Genomic DNA, 21,648 nt, shown 5'->3' with positions numbered 1-21,648 from the left:
CTCCATTCCCGTTTCTAGCCGCGGTCCTCTCCTCATTCTCCATCTCCGGCTTTTACGGAGGATCTCGGTCTCTCTCTCGTATTCGCTACGGTAAAATTATGCAAGAGGAGACGACGATGGCTATCTCGTCGTACAAGCGACGCTTTTCTTCGCCGTTGCCGCGGTGCCTTGTATTCCCTCCGAGACGCCTCTCTCTCGTTTTACACCGAGAGAAGTGTGTCTCGCGTGGATAAGGCTACTGCCGACAATTCGCGGACTTTACACCTTCTGGACGATTGCTTGAGGAAACGCCCCGGTACACAGGAAACCGTGACGCTATACGACCAGTAAAAAAAACGAATCTTGACGCATTTCCTCGAGAGCACGCTTGTCCTACTTGCATCTTATGAGTGTCTCTCTCTTGCGGACCGACGTGCGATTTACCAGTATCAACGAGAGCTTTCAATAATACTACGAATCTACCACGCTTTGGAATTTAAAATTATTATTTTCACTCCAAGAAGTCTGAAGGCCAATTTTTTCTCTTGTAGAAAGTTAATATATCTGTTATTTACTTTTTACTTTAAATTTATTTAATAATTATTAATTTAGCATGTAATATAGATTTATTCTATTAATTTTTAATTGTATAAATGTATTAGAAATGTAATAGAAATTGACATTTAACTTAAAAAATATTCAACATATTTAATATTTTCATGGTATACTCGTATATTTGAATGCACATTTGATCGTTTTAATAAATTGAATATTCTGGATTGTAAGACAATGGCAGTTTATGATTTATGAAAATCATTGTTATTAAAGATAAATAGAAAGCTGGTTTTACTGAAGTTCCATGAAACATATATGTGACTTGTTGGACACAGTGACAGATTTATAAATTTTTATCCGCACGGATCACGCGAGAGATTTTTATACAGTTTGTTCTGTAATTTGTTACGAAACGTCCGCAATGTTTACTTTATAAATTTTGATGTATTCTTTGTACTGGGTTACAGAGAGAAATTGCGCCGTCTTGCTCTTCTGTTATTTCTCACTTAGCAGCGTTGTAACTGTTGAAAGTTTTAGCGAGTCTCGCTTTGGCGTTATTCGTCTTTTACTGAGACAATTACATAAGACGCAATTCATGCGAATATTTCCACGAGAAATTGACTTCAAATTGATCAAGAGACTTGCTTAATAGAGATAGAAGTACAATCCCAAACGGACAATTTACGTTTAATAAATGTTGAAAAACCGTTTAATCAGTACGTTTTTCCTTTATCAATTTATTATCAGTTTAATAAAAAATGTGTATAACCAATAAAAATATTTTTCAATAAAAATAAGGTTTTAAATTAGTAAAAAAAGTTGCAGAAATAAACGTTATAAATTAGTCAATAAACTGTTTAAATGAGCGTTTAAAAATATATTGAAAAATCGAGTTCATGAGTTGCATAAGTAATAGCATTAGTAACCATGACAAATGATCATCTAAACATAGTCCGCAATTAATCAATTTTCAGTTCTTATATGTCAAAAATAAGCATAAAATAACAATTTAATAATAATTTTTGTATTTTATTTTTTTGGAAAATTTTCTTGCTATGATATTTTCAGTCATGAATTTAGAAACATCCTATATATACATTCTTTAATAATCCGTGTTTTTTTTACTACGCTTCCATTTAGCTAATGGAAAATTTATTTTTACTTTTATTTTTCTTTACTGTATTACATATATTTGTTGCGTAATTAAAATTATATGTAAATTCTGAAGACTAACTTTTAAATATATGTATAATAAAATATTTCCTTTATGTTGTTATACTTTTTATGTATTCATCCATTGCAATTACAATTACATATGAAAAAATGGTATTATTTAAAAGAGTTCGTTTAAAACGTTTGAAACATTTATTAAATGGGTTTAAAAACATATCAAATTTTAAATATTTATTTGAATTTAAACGTTTACTTTTTCAGCTTATTTAAAATTGATTTTCAACTTTTATTAAACGTACTTTAAACATGTGTATGAACATGTGTTAGTCTGTATAAATAATACTTTAGATATGGTATTGTAATATAAACGAAATTAACAATTAATACATTTTAAAAAATACATTGTAAAAATATTAATAGAACGAATGTCGGAAAAAGTATCCGTGACTACGAAAAGTGTCCTTTATGGCATACGGCCGAGACTTCCGATCAGAATAGTAGATATATACTTACAGTGCACGTGCAGCATCATTCGTTTGCTGACGGACGGAGGCACTCCGTTGCTGGCGATGCACAGGTAGGCGCCCATCTCGCCCCTAGTTACTTTCGACAAAGTCAGCACTTCACCCTCTGCACTGGGTACTGCAATGCAATATGCAAACACGAGGGGCGATCTCAGAAGTTAGCTCGTTACACGTAATCAAAGTATGTAACATTAATACCCGATCGACTTAACAGATAAACTCGTACAAACGCGTAAACGTCCACATGGAAATTCGCTGTTATCACGTTAAATCCATTTCTGTGATAGGACCTAGCATAGATCCCATTTATTCTATTTAACGAGTTACAGCGTTGAATACGACAAATTAATTTCGTAAATAAAACTGCATTAGTTAGCTAGTAGTGTATGTTTCCTTTGAGTTAGAAATTTAAATTTTCGGATTTATAAAATAGTATTTATCGGATTTTCTGATAATCGGATTTTTAAAATAGTAAAATATGTAATAAAATATATTAAAAAACGAAAGAGTTGCTCAAACAATTTCCCGATTTGATTTATATGTGAACGATGACTGCCGATTAAATTCTGATCTTTGCCACGGATTATCTCGATGGAATGATCAATTTTAATTGCACAGACAATTTCGCATCCGAAAGAAAGCGATATCGCAGCACGCTGCAGTATCGCTCCTGAGGGAGAAGCGAGATTGACTGGTGCGAAATAAAAGTTGGAGTTCCTTACTTTTTGTCTTGCCGGGGCCGGCACGTGAAATGATTTCGGCGCCGTCTTCTCGCTTCCACACGATGTCGGGCTTGGGATAACCGCGCGCTTTGCACACCAGCTTCGCGGCACCTCCCTCGGGAACCATCATGTCGTTCGAGGTCTCCTCTGAGATGATGTCTGGCGGTATTACCACCTCCAAAAACGCGCTCTGCGAATGCAGAGGAGATAAATTATATCGCATCTGCGTGTGCATACGCGTGTACAGCGAAGAGAGAATATGGAGTGTTACGAAATACACAACGAAACCGCCGACCGGATTAAAGCGGAGAATTCCGAGTCTGAGGTCGCAATTATAAATCAATGAACTTGAAGTAATTTTCGCGTTACGGAAGTACTCTGTTCGCTAGATAATTGCGTGATAATTAATTAGTACATATTTGAATATTTCCGTACACACTCTCTCTCTTTCTCTTACCGCATAATTAAAAAAAATATATATATGTGCGATATATATGTGCGTATCCTTTGCGCGAAATGAGTTGTCTTTGGTTAAAGGGTCTGCGTACCTGGCTCTTCATGGGGTCCGTGTTGACCTGGCACATATAAATCCCGCGATCTTCCCGGCGCGCACTGCGAATGTTCAACGTCCACGTGTTGTAGTCGCTGTGGGTCACCGACAGACGGGCGTTGTTCGTGATCACGTGCTCGTGAATCGCTAGGATCGCCTTGGTGTCTGCTTTAATCCACGCCACCTGACCTCACAAACCCATTTCTTAGAGAACGATTCGGAACCGTTTCCCCGCCTTCCCAAAGCCTACCTAATCTTATCGCCGTGCGTAACTCGCTAATTAATGATTCCTTTTCCGTCGCGGATCTAATCGGAGTCTACCTCGAAAGATATTTCGTGAAAGTGCTTGTTAAGATTTTTTTTTATGGCTTCCCCAATTTTATACTTTAATCAATTCTTTCGATATCAGATTCGAAACAAAATTTCTAAAATTATCCCTTTTTTATTTTAATGTAATTAAAATAAAAAAATGTAATTAAAGTTGCTGCTTGCAATGTAAAAATGAAAATAAACAACGTTTAATGTACTTTAATACTTAAAATATAAGTACCGAAAGAGTTAATTATTAAACAAAGTCCTCAAAGAATTACCTTGTACATCGATGTCGAGAAAGACTCAAGGTTCCTACCTAACCTAAAGCACTTTCCTATCGCTTGTCCCGGTTTTCCCTTTACGTCAGTTGCTCTTGAAATATTCGAAAGTACAATCTTGAGCTTTCTGTCGCGATTCAAATATGAACTCGATTACGATAACGTTTGCGAGACTTTGCGCAAAAAGAGAGATATAAACACGGGACGCTTTCTATTCGTGAATGAATGAAATATTCGTATACATCGCCTCGAAGGCGGGCATCAAAAGCTGGCTATATTCTACGAAGGAATCTTCTCTTTATGGCGAAGTCTGGCTAGGGCTCTTCCGCCACATCCCTCGACTGGAAAACTGTACCGTTGCGCGCCGCGACGCGACGGTCTGCCACTGTGTAAATATGAAGAATTCCACGAACAAGAACACGATAACCCATACAACGTAACTTTTTCAGAAAAATAAAGAAAGGTAGCCGCGAGAGATAACGGTGTAGTGGCAAAGTTCACGTGCTTTACTCTCGCAGGATGTAGTAACATTATGTTTACATCAAAAACTCGAGTAAGCTTCGTATTAGGTATAAAAATAGTAAATAGGATATAAATAAAATCGCATCGGCCAAACACGCTTATTTCGCCGTGTGATCTTGCCGTATTGGTATAATTTATTACAAGTTCTTCGCGCTCTCGTGAACGTTTCGCAAGTTATATTACTTCTGAAGTAACTATCGTGACTATTCCGAATGTGGGTTACCGCGCTTTCGCTCGCGATCCTTCGTATCATCAACGCTAAATTGAACTCTCACCGGTTATTGCAGTTTGCTCCAAGCCGCTGATATACGCCATTAATTAAACCCATTTTTTTACGGATTAAAATCAATGAAAAAGAAAGAAGAGGAAGAGAGGCTGGGCGGAGAAAGGGGCGAGAAAATGCAATCGTGACCGGTTAACACGTATTAATCGTCATTCCGCCCCATATTCTGGCTGAAGCTATCCTGAAAGAGGAAACTGCAGTGTGGCGTATCGCGAATATTCATCCTTCTCCCGCCCCTCCCCCTCCCGCCCTCTGCCCTATTCGCTTCCCGCTGCACAGATATTATTGGCATGAAATTGAACCTGTACCATGTCGAATATCTGACCTCGCATCGCTCTGAAAGGCTATCTATCAACCGACAAAGGAGTTCCGCGGTTCTTATCGATAACCCGCGAGCGGAGTGTATAGAGAGCGGACGCGGAAGGTGAAGGGGGAACGGTTACGGGGGCGGCTGGGATGCGAGAGGGTGCGAGTGTTTGGTAGTGACGGCCCTGTGAGTGCCTCCACTTATAATATATTATGCCGGAGTATAAGCGCGACCCCATTCTCCCTTTTGCTGCGCCCTGCGACGTGCCGGGGAGAGGGGGGGGGGTGGGGTGGCAAATCACTCTTTCGGAAAGGAGGAGATGGAAAAGTCGCCGCGGCCGACAGATGCTCGCGACTCTCAAACATTTATGTCGTATTGCCGTCAATTCATTCGCTGATGATTAATTGTCGTGGACCGAAAACAGGAGCAAAAAAAGAAGAAAAAAAAAATGAAAGACCAAAAACATTCTCGCTGTGCGGAGAATGCATATGTTTCGAGACGGCTTCTCAAAATTAAAAAGTCAAAAATTCGCTTTAGGAATGAATAAAACATAGAGGATAAAAAATGAAATTTATAAAGTAAAGTTGATATTTGATGTCTGCAGGGTAATCTAGAAATATTCAGTATAACAATACTGTCGTAACGAAAGACAAAAAAAAACGTTGAAAAAAAATTATCTGTTAATTATGAAATAAAGTTGATCAGCAAATGATTTCTTCGTGCAGCTCCCTACGAAACTCTGTAACAGATTTCTCGTGAATATGCGATGTGAAAATCGCTTTCGGAAGTGAAAGAACGTATCCATAGCAACGTGAGTCGGATAATATCGTGCAAGCAACTACGACGGCAACTCGAAGGCGCGCACAATACGTCGCTTCGCATCCGAAAGCTGAAACTCGAAAACCGAGCGACCTCGCGATCCTGCTGCGTTCCCAAAAAGGGAAATCCTGTACACCAAGACGAAAACCGTCATTTTCCCTTTCCCTCTTCGGGACACGCAGCATCGCGCACATGTTTTCTCGAAGAGTGGGTCACGAATTTGCAGCACAATGAAGGGAGCTGAGGCTTTAAAGTAGGGAGGAAGATGGGACGACCGAAAGCTTAAAGGGCACGCCGTGCCTTGTATGGAAACGAGCCTCTATCTTAATGCAAAAACGTCCTCTTTATCTAATGCAGTTTCCTCCCAGGGTACTGTCGGCTTACGATTTTTCTCCCTCCTCCTTTAGTCCTATGATCTTCGTAGTCCTTTAAGGAGAAGAAGGAACCCGCGGCGAAGGAACCCACGGTGGTAACGGAACAGACGGATAGATAGACATAAAGAGATTCGGGGATGAGAGAGCAACGGCGAGGGGGTGGGTTAACCTCCCTCTAGTCCGATATAATATCGCGTTACGTACACCTACTACCCCTTCCCCCGGCCTTTGGCTCCACGTTCCCTCCATTCTCGGCCCTCTTTCATATGCAAAACCATCGTCGGCGCTCCATTGTGGCGCATTGTGGGATCGGGAGCCTCGGTCCAGTCTACCACACCTCGTTTATTTCCCGCCGTCTCCTCCGCGCCTCTTCAGAACCCCTCACCACGGCTCACCTAACTCTTCATCCCTTCTCATCTTTCGCGTTTTATTCGTGACTTTCTAACGCCGTCACCCACTTATATAGCGCGACTCGTTCCTGAGTTCTTATTTTCTTCACTTTCGACCGTCGAGGTACGGTTGTTCCCCTTTTGAGCGGCGTGTAGGATAAATGGATAAACTCGCTAATTAAAAGTTTCGCGGCTGTTCTCCCTCTTGTCCCCATCACGATGCTCACTGCTGGCCAATTCGATTGGCGCTATCTTCTAGCCTTGCGTATCTTCGACACTTTTCACGACTTCACAGTTTGGACTCGAGATGTTTAAGTATTATTTTCTAATCTGTATTCGACTATTTTCTTTTTCCTTCTTCCCCTCCTTTCTTTTCCCGTTCTTGTCCAGTCATTAACTTTTTCAAGCTGACATCATTACATTTGTTACAATACATTACTCATCTCTTCAGTCTGCAATAAGAGAAATTAAGACAATTTCTCTGACTAGTTTGAAATAAAAATAACGTTTTTTTTGCCTCTGTGCCTTAGTAAAAATACGCGTATCTCTGGAACATGAAGTAATATATTGTAAAACACTGCTTAAAAATTACAATTCTTTTGAATAAATATAATTTGAAATGTCTTGAAAGAAAAGTTGACTCGAGAATGTAGACGTTACGCGAGCGCTGCGATCCAAAATTTATTTTCACAGTTTACTTTATGCAACATTTAACAATTAAAATGAAAAAAGAAAATAAACAGGAGAGTGCAGACATTTTCCGATACAATTTTTATAAATGAAAAAATTAAGTCACTCAAAAATACATGATTAAATAGCGCGGTAATAATTTTAGAGCATGTATCCAGCGTGTTTGCAAATGCGTATGAAAATGTGATTGCTCATTATACATTACTTATTTCATTGTAAATGCGCACGAAATTCGAGCGCAGCGCCCGAGAACACGATAACGGCGGATTAAATGTTAGATTTTATGGCAGAGCACAAACGCCGAGCGTCGCAGCGCGGCGCGGCAAGGCACGGCGCGGCACGGCACGGTACGGCACGTTCGACGGTACAGCGAAACGCACTCATCCGCGTAGCCGCGTGCGCGGAATTCGAACGATTAACCTATCCACGTGACACACACGTTTCGGACGAGATTACTCGTTCTAGCGTACGCTCCCTGGACATACCGGGTGATACAAATAAAACACGCCAATCTCGTTCGCATTTCGTGTAAGAGCGCATCGCATAAAGCTGGATTCGGATCAAGCGTACGAGCCCGAACAAACGCTGAATGGACCACTTGCTTCGAGCCATACCCGCCGAAATGAGAATGCCTAGCGTTTGTTTGAACTCGTTTGCTCGGCCGGGATCCGACTTGACTATCACTCGCCTTGGACGTTACGCAATCGAATATAAATGAAATAGAAAGAAAATTATTTAACATTAAATATCCGACGAGAACGTTAACAAAAAATTATTTGTCTAAACGTACAGACGAAATTTTAGTTACGCTTGTTATTCTCGACTTACTTTTCCTACTCTCAACTTTGTTAATTTATTGATAACACGTTCTAGAATACGTAAGACATTTATACATTGGAAATAATCGAAACTCTTAGGAAAAGAGAAAGTTAGTCTCTAACTGAATCGCTAATTGATTGTTGCTGCTAAAACCCCGACCTATCGTCTCCGATCTAAGCTCTAATATTAAGTTACATATCTCGTTTATCTGTCTAGATTAGTGCTTACTGTTAAAAACATGCTCATGCAACCTCGTGATACTCTCCGTTATCATATATTCATGCATCATTGGCATGCCTCTCGCATATAGACAGGAATTCAGTGACACGCTAAGAACAATACGTATCCAGCACGATCTCGGTCCTCGGACTCGGCAATTACTCAGGGCGCATAACACGTCCGAACAATGTGCATCTCAATCCTTCTCCAATGCAGCTTGCACCATATTTCATTTCGCACGAACATTCAAATCTCAAGTGCGTTTTATGCATTGTAAACAGACACATGTGCAAATAGAAATTATGCATTCGTGGACAAGCCGATGTGGACCTGAATGTTTTCGTATCGGAGGGGCAGGGCACGGAACGTATTTATCGTGATGGCGACTTTGGGAAATTGCTGCAACGACGAACAATTGTAACCCGCTCGAACGAGGAAGAGTCGTTACGTCGGATAGAGAACCGCGACACACTTTGAAAAAAAGCAAATCGTTCAAATGGAAATCATATCGTAATTCTTGTTAAAATAATACGTCGTATTCCTTCAGTATTCGCAAATTATTGACACAATCAGAATCGATAACACGTCTGTAACAATCCATTAGGTATAACGATAAAATAGCATTTGACAAAAGTATGAAGCACCATTTTTTTTTAAGATGGTAACAAATGAGATGAAGATTAATCTTGAGATTACGTAGGATAATAATTGTGTTTGTTCAGCACGAATGTGCTCAAAGTTAGAAATAACTATGCCTATCGCTTGTAAGTATTTTATTTTATATTTTGTCATTGTTTCATGCCCATCATTCCTGTTTCGAAATAGCCTTTGAAACTTCTCGTCTTCAAATTTTCAAGTATACTATCATCCATTGAGGCAACAGAATCCACTTTTCTCTATTGAAAAAAAAGTAGGCTAAGGTCATTATAAAATCGCTATTAAACAAAATAAACGTATTATTAAAGACAGAATTACAAGATACGATAAAAAAAAACTGAGTTTGTAAGTTACATAAAATTATTGTGTGCAAATACTTTAACTTCTTTTGGCGATGTATGATGCGCTTTTACTTTCGTTAATCATCGTTTAAAGCAAAGATGGATGCTGTTGCCTGGGACCAATCGACGAACTACCTCGGTTTCCCAGCGGGTGCGATTAAGCATCGAAGCTTAAATCTAACAAGCGGAAAAGCCGGATACTAGGCCTGAACATCTTCGCTGTAGGCTCAGGTTCGCATTGGTTGATCCGCGAGGTTCGCTTAGAGCATAGGGCATTCAAGTTGTAAGCAGTGTACTCGTTGCGCGTTCAATGCTAATTTGAATTTGTCATCGCTCTGCCAGATCCCTTTTGAGTCGACGAGGAGTGAAACTCGCGACGGAAAACTCGCTAATCATCTTCAAGAATTGTTCGAGCTGTTTTGTCCTGTGAGAAAGTTATCCGGGAAAAACGTGATTTTTTTTATCAATATTAGGGCATGTCATCTTCAAATGCAAATCAAGATCGGTGTAATGACGAAAAAAATGTGTTATTACAGACATTTATCAATTGTTTTATGTAGTCTATATGAATATATGAATACGGAGCGATTTTTTTTTAATGATTGAAATCAAAAGCTATGAATTAATCAATTGAATTAATGGTATATAGGTCGGTGCTGACCGATCATGATGATAAATTATGCACGTATGTATCTCCCAAATTTTATCAAATTTATCACGCACGGTGCGCTGTACAGATGAAACGTTTCTTTAGGACAATTACGATAATTATGCAACTGCTGTATTTTCTGATGTTTTTTCAGTTTGCAAACGATCAAAAGTGATAAATATATTGTTGCATTAAATCACGATAATCGAAATTGCTTGGATTTTGTAGAGATGAGAAAACAGAATGCTTTAATATCAACGAGTTCTTTTTGCGCATTAATTTTTTTTTGTCTTTTTTAATATCTCATACGTAGCAGTATGGCAGAACAACGCTTTTCCATTTTCGTACAAAAATAAAATTTGAAACATACGAATATAGCAACATTATTTACTGCAAATAATTACATTAAAAAATATTGATTTATTTATTAAAACTGCATAATGTAAGAAACTTTATCAATTTTATGACTAGTCAATGTCATCATTTTTAATTTGAAATATTTTTTCATTCGCAAAATTTTTGAAAGATTGATGAAAATAATCGTGAATCTCTACGAAGCAAAATTTTCCTCTCATAGATTTCTATATGCTTAATAAGAAGGACAAAGAAAAGAAATAATGAAACCGTCGCGATGATCCTTATTAGAAAGGAACGTAAACTCCCGCGCGGAGGATTGTCCGACTGGGTTGAAAGAAAGAAGTTGAAACGCGGGGTGAGCGCATTGCCGGAAGTAATCGCATTTTCCAACAAGTTATAAACTCTGACAGTGCCAAGTTTAATTAAAACCTACGACGTTCGCGCGCACGGCGCCGAAATTTCTTTCCCCTTGGGGACCGAGAGGTCTCCGCGACACGGGAGAAAGGAAAACCCTCGGCTATCGGGAAGTTATCGGTTCAACAAGTGGAGCCGTAAAGCGCTTAATACGCCACATCGGCGATATGTTCCCGCGCGAAATCAATTTCGCTACATATAGCGGCACTGTGTGCCGGCCTTGATCAATCTTCCTTCCATTGCCGGGATCGCGCTATTACCGGAAAGTGTAAAGCGGAACTTACGCAATTACACGCGGCTCTGAACTCTCTACAGGGTGTCCTGAAAAAAGTACAAATGGCATCTTTCCGTTTTAGAATTATGAGCCAGAAAGTCATAAGAAACCATGAAAATTTATATGAAATTGAATTGAGATTAAAATATTTCTATTATTTAAAAAATAATTGCTATTTGATATGATTTTCTCCGTCCAATTTAAAGCTTTTTGCAACAATGACTAAATAATTCTGTTTGATAAAATTAAAGATTATAATAATTACAAACGCGTTGTATGTATCGTTACGAAAATAAATTTCCAATTTATTGAAGTTTCCTAGCTATCGACTGACAGAGAATTAATCACAAGAGCCGTTTAAATATTCATGTTTCCCGCGAGTTTGTAAAAACAAATTTCAAACAATAATAACTATTTTAATACATACGCCTTAATTATTTCACGCATAATGTTTGCGATCTTATCTCGGACATGATCGAGAAGAAATTATTGCGCCAGTACTATTGGACGTAGTCTTTTGAAAAGCATGACTCCATGGAGATAGGGGTGGGCAATGTGCCCGAAAGCCATTGCGAAAAAAAAAAAAAAACAATAGCTGCAACGATGGATCGACTTTTTTGTATCCATTCATCCTCTCGCGATTCGAATTCTTTTCAGAGAAAGGACAAAGGTGGAGATCGATCGATCGATCCGAATAAATTCCATCCTGACTACGTACGCGACGCGTTAATATTGATAACATCGATCTCGATAAACGTTTGATATACTTTGCGTTTCAAATCGCCGCAGGACATTAGGGAGAAGATGTTAGCTCGAAGCACGAGACACGAGCGTATCGCGATAGTTGAAGCTCCAACATTTTAATTGCGGCAACCCACGACGCGAACAAAATGGGAAAACCGTAATAACGGCGTGTCTTAAGTTTAATAATGATTAGACGTAGCAATCGGTTATAATGACGGATAACGATACGTCGCGTTCTTTCGACGCGTAAATGCATCATTAGCCAGTTTGCGAGTAACTTCGCGCGGAACAGTCCTCTTTCTTTTTCTCTGTTTGGCGTGAATTGTTGGTATTTCTCGGACAAAGTGAACGAAGAGAATGAGACAGGAGAAACGTGAAGAGACTATGAAACTTCGGTTGCCGCGTCGTAGTCGAGCGGTACCTGTATACCGGCTGATAGATGAAAATGGATGTCGTATACAGAGAGATGGTTGGTGATGGTAGTTGCTCTGGCGACTGTGGTATATATATATATATATATATATATATATACATTTCTCTTTTTTTTCATAGCTGGCGGTAGTGCAGTTAAATGCAGTGCTGTGAAGTGCAGGCACGCGCGCATATAGGTGGTGCAGTAGTAGTAGTAGTAGTGACAGTAGTAGAGTTAGTAGTAGTAGGTAGTAGTAGATAAGGTAGTAGTCCATTACAGGCGGACACAGGTTAATGGTAAAATAGTTACCCGGGCCTTGGCGCTGCCAGAGTGATCTCCGCTCACGGAGGAGGAAGGACTCACCCGGTATCCACCGAGGTTCTTCACCACGCAGGTGAAGGTAGCGTCTCGACCCTGCGGGATCGTTACGTTCTCCAGCGGGTAAGCGAAGTCTGGCTCTATCCCCGTCACTGAAACAGACAACAACAACGACAGTCGCAATTGAATGCGATTCTCATTCTCTGCTTCATTTTCTTCCGCTCTACGCCGTCGAAAAGAGTTTCGACGGAACGAGTAATTCTTTATAAAGAAAGTTATTAATTCCAAGATTTAAGAGCTTATTTAAGATTTGAGTGCTTATTAAGACGAATTAATTCTATTAGGACGAGGAAAGGAGTTTAATGTAAATGTATTTATAAGGAGTGTCGCATGTGTTTTACATTTTAAATATCACTTGAACATATTGCATATTAAAATCGCTTAGTCAATTCTCGGTAGAATAAATCGGAAAGTCGCAGTAGTTTCGCAAAAATATCCCGAGGCTTTTGCTACGGTACGCACTGGATACGCGGGATATTTTATGTCGTGTTATATATTCATGGAAAAAAACGGGCCTTTGTAGAAAGTTGGGCGTTATGGAGCATCCATACAGCTATCTCATAACAGAAACTATCGTGCACTATGCGCGAATGCCTAAGTACCGGTGGATTTTTTTGCGAAACGCTCAAAAGTGATAAACGGGTCAGCGACGAAACTTTCCAAGCAATTTTCTCACATTCGCAAGCTGTCTATAAATTTGAAAAATAGATTCGCTTCGGTATTGTTTTTATCTGTATTGTTTGAACTAATGTAGCAACGTGGTACTTGTAGTAAGTAATGTAGCAATACCGATAATAAAAAAAAAAGAAATATCAATATGATATTAGCAGTGACAATTTAAGAGATCGAGAGATCATTTCTCTATATATCGTCTACTATACATACAAATCATTATTAACAGATTTAGCGGCGGCACTAAATTAATTTGTGCAATTTAAATAGTTTGTTAATGGAGCCCCATTGTGCGGTGCATGTATTTCGTAGGTTGTAACGATCCGAATCGACAACATTTAGCCGGTTTACGATGTAAAAGTAATCAACGCGGAATTAACACCTGTCGCACGTGAAATAGTTTCCTGGCGAACTTTATCTCGGAACCTATATTTTGCGAGTGAACGATACAGTGAAATTGCCGGAAATGTCGCTCGTTTTGTGTGAAATAGTACGTCATTCTTTTTTTTTAAATATTTCCTGTACTACAAGTGGTATATTTATACGGTTGTTACCTACTTCAATGGCGCGAAGATACATTTCTATTATTATCGTAATAAAAATACGTTTTATCGTCTGTTATTTTATTACTACGGTTTATTTTGGCATTTAGAATTGAATTGTATCATTGTACGCTGTTACAAATGTATAACATTAACAAGTATACATGTCAGTTATGTATTTATTTTGATATAGACTTTGATATTTTTATAATTTTCCACTGCACTCCGGTTTACATATATATAAATACGTTTATTAAATCATGACCGACAAATTTTACTTTTATAAAAACAAAAAGAAATATAATAGTCACATGTCACGCAGTAAGATTCAAAAATTTCCGAACGACGACGATATAGCGAAGGCAATACAGGAAATTGGTAAGCTATGTGATGGAAATTCTATCGACTATATTTTTTTTCGCCGCGGTCGGACAAACGGTGCTATAGCAGGATTTAATATTGGAAACTGAATCCCTGTTACTTTTAACACTTACCTTTGTGAACGAATTTGCACATTTCTACCGTGGCATTTTGTGTGCGATTCAATAACTGTAGTTTCAATATATGTGTATACAGACACGCATAAATAGAATCTTTCTTGTATTTTATTAAAAAAAAGAACTTTATACAGTTTTATATGTTAAAAAGTAAAGCTTTATGAATAACAAATATAAGAAATAATATTGTATCTCGTTTTATTATTTGTAATTTGATGTTTATTGGAAAAAGTATAAAAGTGTTTTGACCAAGGTGAGAGGAATATTTATCGGAGTTGTAACCATAAACGTACTCTTTCCGCGGCTGATTACACTTTTACATATCGTTTATTACATATCACCTTTAATGCATTTTAATATAGCGTTTTTTATGTTAAGCGCCTACAGCTTCTGTCCGCTTTGTAAAAGAAAAACCCGGAATATTACACGCTATAATGTATCATGTGGCCATTATGTAATTGCAACTGCAATGCGGAAGAGGCTCTTCGAGACAAAGAGAGATTCAATATGATACCCGTGTCTGGTGAACGATACAAAGAAACTGACTTACGAGAAAAGTTCGCCCGCCTCTACCGCGAGAAGAACCTCCGCGTATTGAATTTAAATTCGCGGCTGGTAGCAGCAGTAGTAGCTAGTATCATCTAATGTAACTTGGTTATGTGAATTTTATGAGGCCAAATGGAAGGTGGGAAAAACGCGTCTTATGAAAGCCGCTGATCGATTTATCTGACATTTCCGCGATGACAGACGCGACTAAAAATGGTTTCGCGATCTTCGCGCTTCGGAAATGCCCCGACGTCTTTACAATGCTGCAGTATCTTACAGAAAAATTATCTTTCCTATCACGACACGAGAGATTATATCAATTTTTATGCATCGCAGTCAAAAAGCAGCAATGCGGACGGTTATCGGTAAATATTGCGTTTCTATTTCGATTAAAATGTTATTTTGGAATATTGATTAAAAATAACGTTTTTAATCGATATTTTAATGATGTTTCGATATCTATCAGTAATAATTACAAATCATTAATTGACGCTCTTTTTTAAATAAATGGAGAAATATGATGAATTTATTTCACGCTGCGTATAAAGCGATGGCTCGTTACTGAAATGCCAATAGATGTTTATTTCCACGGTTGAAAACCCGCAGAAGCTCTATGTGGATGAAACGCTTTACACCGCGAGCTACATTTGTGACGCCGCCGTTGTGACGCTAATATAATTGGTTACGTAAATACACGTGCTGTAATTTGTCGCAATTGCAACAACGTGAGGTGTTACGCTTTAAGGAAAATGGCTTTTCAGAAGGGGCTGAATTTTACGGTATGACGAAGATGTAGGACATATCGTGGCATGCCGCGAGGAGCCGGCAATTTTGCTGGCTGAATTTTACGAGGATATTTGAAGACGTACATACATAAACATTAAGTAACTTGGCACGTTTGTAAAATATATCGTGAAATTTCTGTTCGCGTTAAACATGTCGACGGCCGAATAAAATGAAACAAATAGAATGTCATTGCCAATAAATATTATGACGCTGTTAATAAATACTATGGCGCAATATTAATAAATATTATGACGCTGAAAATATTCTCTCTCTCTTTTAATACTGATATATTCCATTTTTATACTTTTATTATAATCTTGCTATATTCGGCGTCAATTTATGTGCAACAAATTGTTCATTTTTAAATCAATTATTTTATTAAATTTTGGACTTTAGATTGACACGATTATAAAATATATGAAAATATTAAATAGAAAAAAGCGATTACACGTAATTCTGAGCTTAATTAAAAGAGTTGAAAATTTTAATGTAAAAGTGTGTTGAGAAGATAAAATAATTTTGAAGGTATATAACGTAACAAATTTTAAGTAATATAATTTTTCGTGTGTGAGTAATAATAAATTACTAACAGAAGATGTTAATTATTAGTTCTTTAATAATAATTTATTTGTTAAAATTAGTTTAAATTACTACAAAGAATGAAGTAACAGCGATATTTTTTTTCTATATATTTCTGAGAGCCTGGCTAAGGTTCTGCTATTTGTTGCATGTAACGCACATTACGCAAGACTGAACTTGTTTCATTCATGTAAAGAGATTTGAGCGGGCGGCCAACTGTATGAACCGTTCCATGTTTGTTACCTCTTAAAACCGCGATCGCGACAAAAATTGTAAGATATTAAACGCGACTATTTCCCATCAATAATTAAATTTGTTTCTCATGAATTTATTTCTCTATATATATGTTTCTTTCTTAACTGCGTTAAATGTTTTGGAAAAATGACAAATTGATTGATATGCGGTATTTTGCTCGTTTCTTGCGGTGCAAAGTGTGCTATTTTGAAATCTCGATTATTCCGCGCGAACAATTATTAATTCATAATCTCCGCGGTTAAGCTTCTATAATTAATGGCTTTTAAGCATATCGAAGCGATTATTATTTATTGAAATAGATACTTTGCGGTTTATTGTTCAAATATTATTATAGGAGAAACCGGATAAAGAATAAAAATTATAAATTATTGCTGATAAAAAGCATTTGTTTAAAAGATATTTAACGCAAATATATCCTACTATATTTTATGTAAATGAAATAAAAAACACTGAAATAAGTAATTTAAGTAGGGGTATCATGTTGTATCGACTTTTTACATATATTAAGAAATACATTAATTATATAAATAATTAATACAAGAATTAATAATACGTGTGTTTTGTGAGATATCGAAATGTACATATAAAATACAAAAGTTTGATTATACAGATTTTCAGAGAATCTCTTGTTTTTCTTAATTAGATTTACATTAATTTTATTAATCGCAGTATCTTGATAAATGTTTTGAAGAGTATATGATCATATAATTAATGCTTTTTTTTTACGTGCAGGTGTTGAGTGCCAAAGTGAAGAAACAAAGAAGAAATAAAAAAATCAGGATTGAGAAGAAAGCGCAAGGATTCACTAGGAAACAGCGGAGCAGCCATGTGGTAAGTAATTTATTTTATTTGTATAAATCATTTGTTTGCAATTATTTTATGTAAATAATAATTATGTTATAACTGAAATATTTATTATCACGGGCGCTATTATTTGTATACGTTATACGTATTTATATTTTACAGTTGAATGGATAGTTTATATTACAATTCCTGCTGTTGTCCCTCGTACCAATAAACAAATCATACATTATTTTCATTTGAGGTAGTGGATCTGTGAAAATTGTTTAATAGGCAATTGTTTATCATATAAGATATAGATACATGTAGCAAGTGGCAAAAAGTATTACAAATGGATATTAATATTTTACGAATCCGTTGCGCCTTAAAATAGGCATTAAATTAGTAATAATATCAGTAATAATATTTAATGTCTTAAAATAAGTACAATTAGCATCTGATTTATTGCGCATAAGAGAATGCACACACGCGTATACATAAAGTAATTAGATTAGTAAAAGGAACGCCGTGCCGAAACGCTTGCACTTTATGCGGAGCAACGGTCCCGCATAAATTGTCCTCGCCTACAAAGGACAGTGTAAAGTAATGCCACTTAATCCATCTACCTTTACAATAAAACCATCGCGCTATCCTACGAAGCGCAGTGCAAAGTCCCGAGCGTGTAATGTCCGTTTATCTTCCATCGCGCATAAAGCAACGACTCGTGCAACCAAATGCAAATTTTTGTTTACGCTCTGTCAGCACTTTTATTGTGCAATTAGAGCGTTTCTATAAACTTTCTTGCGCCTGCAAGATGAGAGGTGGGCGAAGATAAAAGACGCTAAATATGCATGATATATATTGTAAATATATTATTACGCGACTAATAATATTCTGTAAGAACGTAAAAGTATTTTATTTTCTCCATCATAAAATTATACGATCAATTCCTGAGGAAATCCATAATTTCCATCTCGCGATACGTCGCCTCACTGTATCGATGACGAAAATGCATCTCACGGAGTTACGAGCTTCCAACTATTCGCACCGTACTTTCGAAGATGCGAAGTATGGAAAATGCGAGGCTGGAAAAATGCAAAGAGTACGAAGTGCATCGCGCAGCATATTCCCACTCAATTAAGAAGTTTCCCCGCGAAAATTTTTCCCTGTAAACTCCCGAGGAGAGCACGCGCTCGCATTTTGCACGCGTTTCGAGCTTGTCCGTTGCGAGTGTCGACAACGATGACGACGACGTATCGAAACATCGCGCGATAAAAACGCTATCGACGATCACGGCTGAAAGATTACGCGGGATTGAATTTAACAGAGGAAAAAGGGCAAGGCATCCTGAAAGAGTTCAGAGTTCGTGTTTGGTCGTGAATTTGCGACAGAATCAACTGAAACTACGATTAAATTACTTTGTTTACCGATCCGCATCTCGTTACACGTGAGTGCTAAAGATCCACGTCGCGATATTCTTTCGGATTCATGCCACTGTAAATACAATACTGACATACGGAAATCTTTTGCATGCCAGAAGTTTCATATGTACCCGACGAGAATGGATGATGTTTGCGCGCGATGCACACATATATGTCAAAATTGCGCGATGTGACAGATATGAGAGGACGTACAGAATTTATCAGAAGTCTTATTTTCTCCGAGTTGCGGATTTTCATAGAGTTTCATTTTTCCTAAAGTTTTTACTTTCAGAGTTTTAATCTGAGACGTTTAATCCGAGGTATTTAATGTTGCAAATTAAAAAATTAACGACCGCAAGTAATAACGACGAACAGCCCGTAAGTTTTTAACTTTGACGAAGACATAGTCATTTATTAATTATTCATTAAGAAATCTGTAATTAAGGAAGGGCACATGGCTTTACAGATACATATTGTATAGAATCTCGATCGATTGTGGCCACGGTAATCCACCGAGTTAAGTCTACGCGCGTACAGTGCAAGTAAAAGTTTTGAGTGTTATAACAAATGTATCTCGCAGAGTGTGCTGCCATCAAAAAGTTCGGTAACTGAACGCCGTTGACAAATCGATCACATGGAGCGTTCCAGAAAACTTAAATTTGAATTTCGAAACTTAAATTCAAGTCTAAATTAAAAAAATTAAATTATTTGGCCGTAACCATTACGGCTAGATTTTTGTGGGATTAAATAAAAAGGTTATTGAATTACAATTTTTATAATATATGATAAAATGTCTCACGAAGACGTTAATAGATCGATGAAAAGTAGTATAACTCGATTTTAGATTAGCCCGCGACGTACCGATTTTATCTGTAGAGACATGATTTTTAATTAGTAGCTTAATCAAACTGAAAATGTGTAGTCGTAATTATGAAAACGCGTTCTATTACGTGCATTTAGCTGCGAGGAATAGTTTCACATTTATGCAGCGAAAAATTAGAAACCAAGTCGACGGCGGGCCTCTACCTCGGGCTCTCTAACGCGTATTCAGTGCATATGTTCGGAGTTTTCCGACTGCAGCCGCGAACCTAGCCATAAATTTGATTTCGCGGTTTAATGTGAATGTACCAAAACATGCTCCCACATGCGTTAGAAAATTTTTGGAAAATACGTATTACCGTAAAATCTCGCAGGAATTGTAGGAATTACAGCAAAATTATAACGGATCGTGATAAAGGTTTATTACGACTAAAATTTTAACAACTGCTTGCTTGCAACACAATACGATGTATTTATATCACTATTGAGCTGTGATACGTTTTCGTATCCTTTTACGATAAATTAGACACGTTTTCTTTAATTCGTTAATCGTTTTGTTCAACATTACGATGTTTCATGCTGCTTCCATCATGTATGACGCGAAGGCGAACCGAGAATTACCAGGTTCTACGAGGTTAGAGAAAGCAATATCCCAAGCGCTTTTACGACGGGGAAAAGAATTGTGTGGCGAATCGACTGAGTTTATAGCGTCCGTAATACTAACGTCGAATATCGCGACATGCAGCGTCGCGCCGTAACATGAGCTGAATTATGTTCGGTATGCTCGATTAAAAACCTTGTCATCTATAATAACTTCTTCCCCGCGAGCATCGCGATGTACGTGTACGGTTAATCTTCTATGTTATTTTTTTATGAACAGGAGACCGAACGTATTAGCAGTTAACATCGTATCGCTGACTAACACGCGCGCGAGGGAAAGATTTCTGTTGATTTTTGCCGCGCACTAATAATTAAAACAACAACCTCCTCATCAAAACGTATTGCGCTCGCATTTACCTTATGCGAGCTAAGAATACTCACTCTTACGGTTTTTATTTCCTACCGAGATTTTGCCTTTCTGTTGCTTACCGCATCCGCGACAAATTTCTCAAAAAGATCTCTCTCTCTCTCTCTCTTTCTCTCTACGTCGGATTTGGAAGCAAAATTTCGAGTCAGATCTCTCAGTAAGCTTTTCTTTCATCCGAGACATTTCATCTTCTTTGCACAGTCCTCGTATATACGTCCGACCAGCCGGGTGCAAGAAGAAAGGGTTGTGTGTCGAATTTGAATTTGCGGAGCCGGCTAAGGATGGGAGGGAATACAGGGGGTCGCCTGAGGAAGTAAATATCTAGAATATCGCAGTGTGATGTGTCGATGACGTGGCACGAGCGCGCGAGTTGAGGCAAGTTGAGCGCGTCGCGCCGCGCCGTCACCCGCGCTGCCACATTGCCCGCTGAATTTTACGAGGGTATTTACATGAGCGCAATATTTTATGGGGCACTTAATGCCAGGTCACGTTCTGTCCCTCACTGCCGGGGCGGTCGCCTATGAATCAAAGTGCGCTTTAAAGATTTCTTTCTCATCCCGCGACGCGGCGGATAAGGAACTCGCTCGGGCTCGTACCTCGTATGGAATATCTTACGTGGCATCTACCTATCTTATCTCAGGAGTCTCTCTCTCTCTCTCTTTGTCTCTTCCTTCCTTCCTCTTCTTTCTCTTTATTTTCTTATCTCTCTTTCTTTCTTTCTCACCAACAAATAATCTTCACCCCTTGCGATGCCAGCGAAACTTTCCTATATCTATCGGCAAGGGGGCGAAATCGCGAAGCGTAAACGACGGAATTCTTTACGCGGCTCTCGTACCGTCACCGATATTATCATCCATTCGAAAACATCCTTTAAGGTGCCGTGATAGAATGCAACTTCATCGGGGATAAAGTATACGATCGCAATGCGCTATAAAGCATGGTGATATTCGAATTTTTATCACGGACGCATTTGTTCGAGAAAG

General features: G+C 38.1%; 2 protein-coding genes across 12 annotated transcripts in view; one reads left to right on the top strand and one right to left on the bottom strand.

Moving 5' to 3' along the window:
* The window catches only part of LOC105197815, a 232,580-nt gene that overhangs the window by 61,197 nt on the left and 149,735 nt on the right, over positions 1-21,648 (top strand). For all 9 annotated transcript variants that reach the window (XR_003268332.2, XM_039454620.1, XM_039454621.1 and 6 more), the window contains one exon: positions 17,351-17,449. Coding sequence is in view for 8 of the 9 variants with exons in the window: in XM_039454620.1 (XP_039310554.1) it covers positions 17,351-17,449 (99 nt within the window). In the remaining variant the exon portion in view is untranslated. The remainder of the gene's footprint in view (positions 1-17,350; positions 17,450-21,648) is intronic.
* LOC105197814 (lachesin) overlaps positions 1-21,648 on the bottom strand; it is a 129,584-nt gene that overhangs the window by 17,146 nt on the left and 90,790 nt on the right. For 2 of the 3 annotated variants that reach the window (XM_026131734.2, XM_039454616.1), the window contains exons 3-6: positions 12,673-12,833; positions 3,502-3,687; positions 2,954-3,143; positions 2,221-2,349 (exon numbers count right to left, since the gene is read on the bottom strand). In XM_026131734.2, the coding sequence (XP_025987519.1) occupies positions 2,221-2,349; positions 2,954-3,143; positions 3,502-3,687; positions 12,673-12,833 (666 nt within the window). The remainder of the gene's footprint in view (positions 1-2,220; positions 2,350-2,953; positions 3,144-3,501; positions 3,688-12,672; positions 12,834-21,648) is intronic. The other variant, XM_026131735.2, reaches the window with a different exon arrangement.

The sequence above is a fragment of the Solenopsis invicta genome, chromosome 10 (genome assembly GCF_016802725.1).
Source record: "Solenopsis invicta isolate M01_SB chromosome 10, UNIL_Sinv_3.0, whole genome shotgun sequence".
Taxonomy (NCBI): Eukaryota; Metazoa; Arthropoda; class Insecta; order Hymenoptera; family Formicidae; genus Solenopsis; species Solenopsis invicta.
This window is presented reverse-complemented; position numbering and strand designations above follow the sequence as displayed.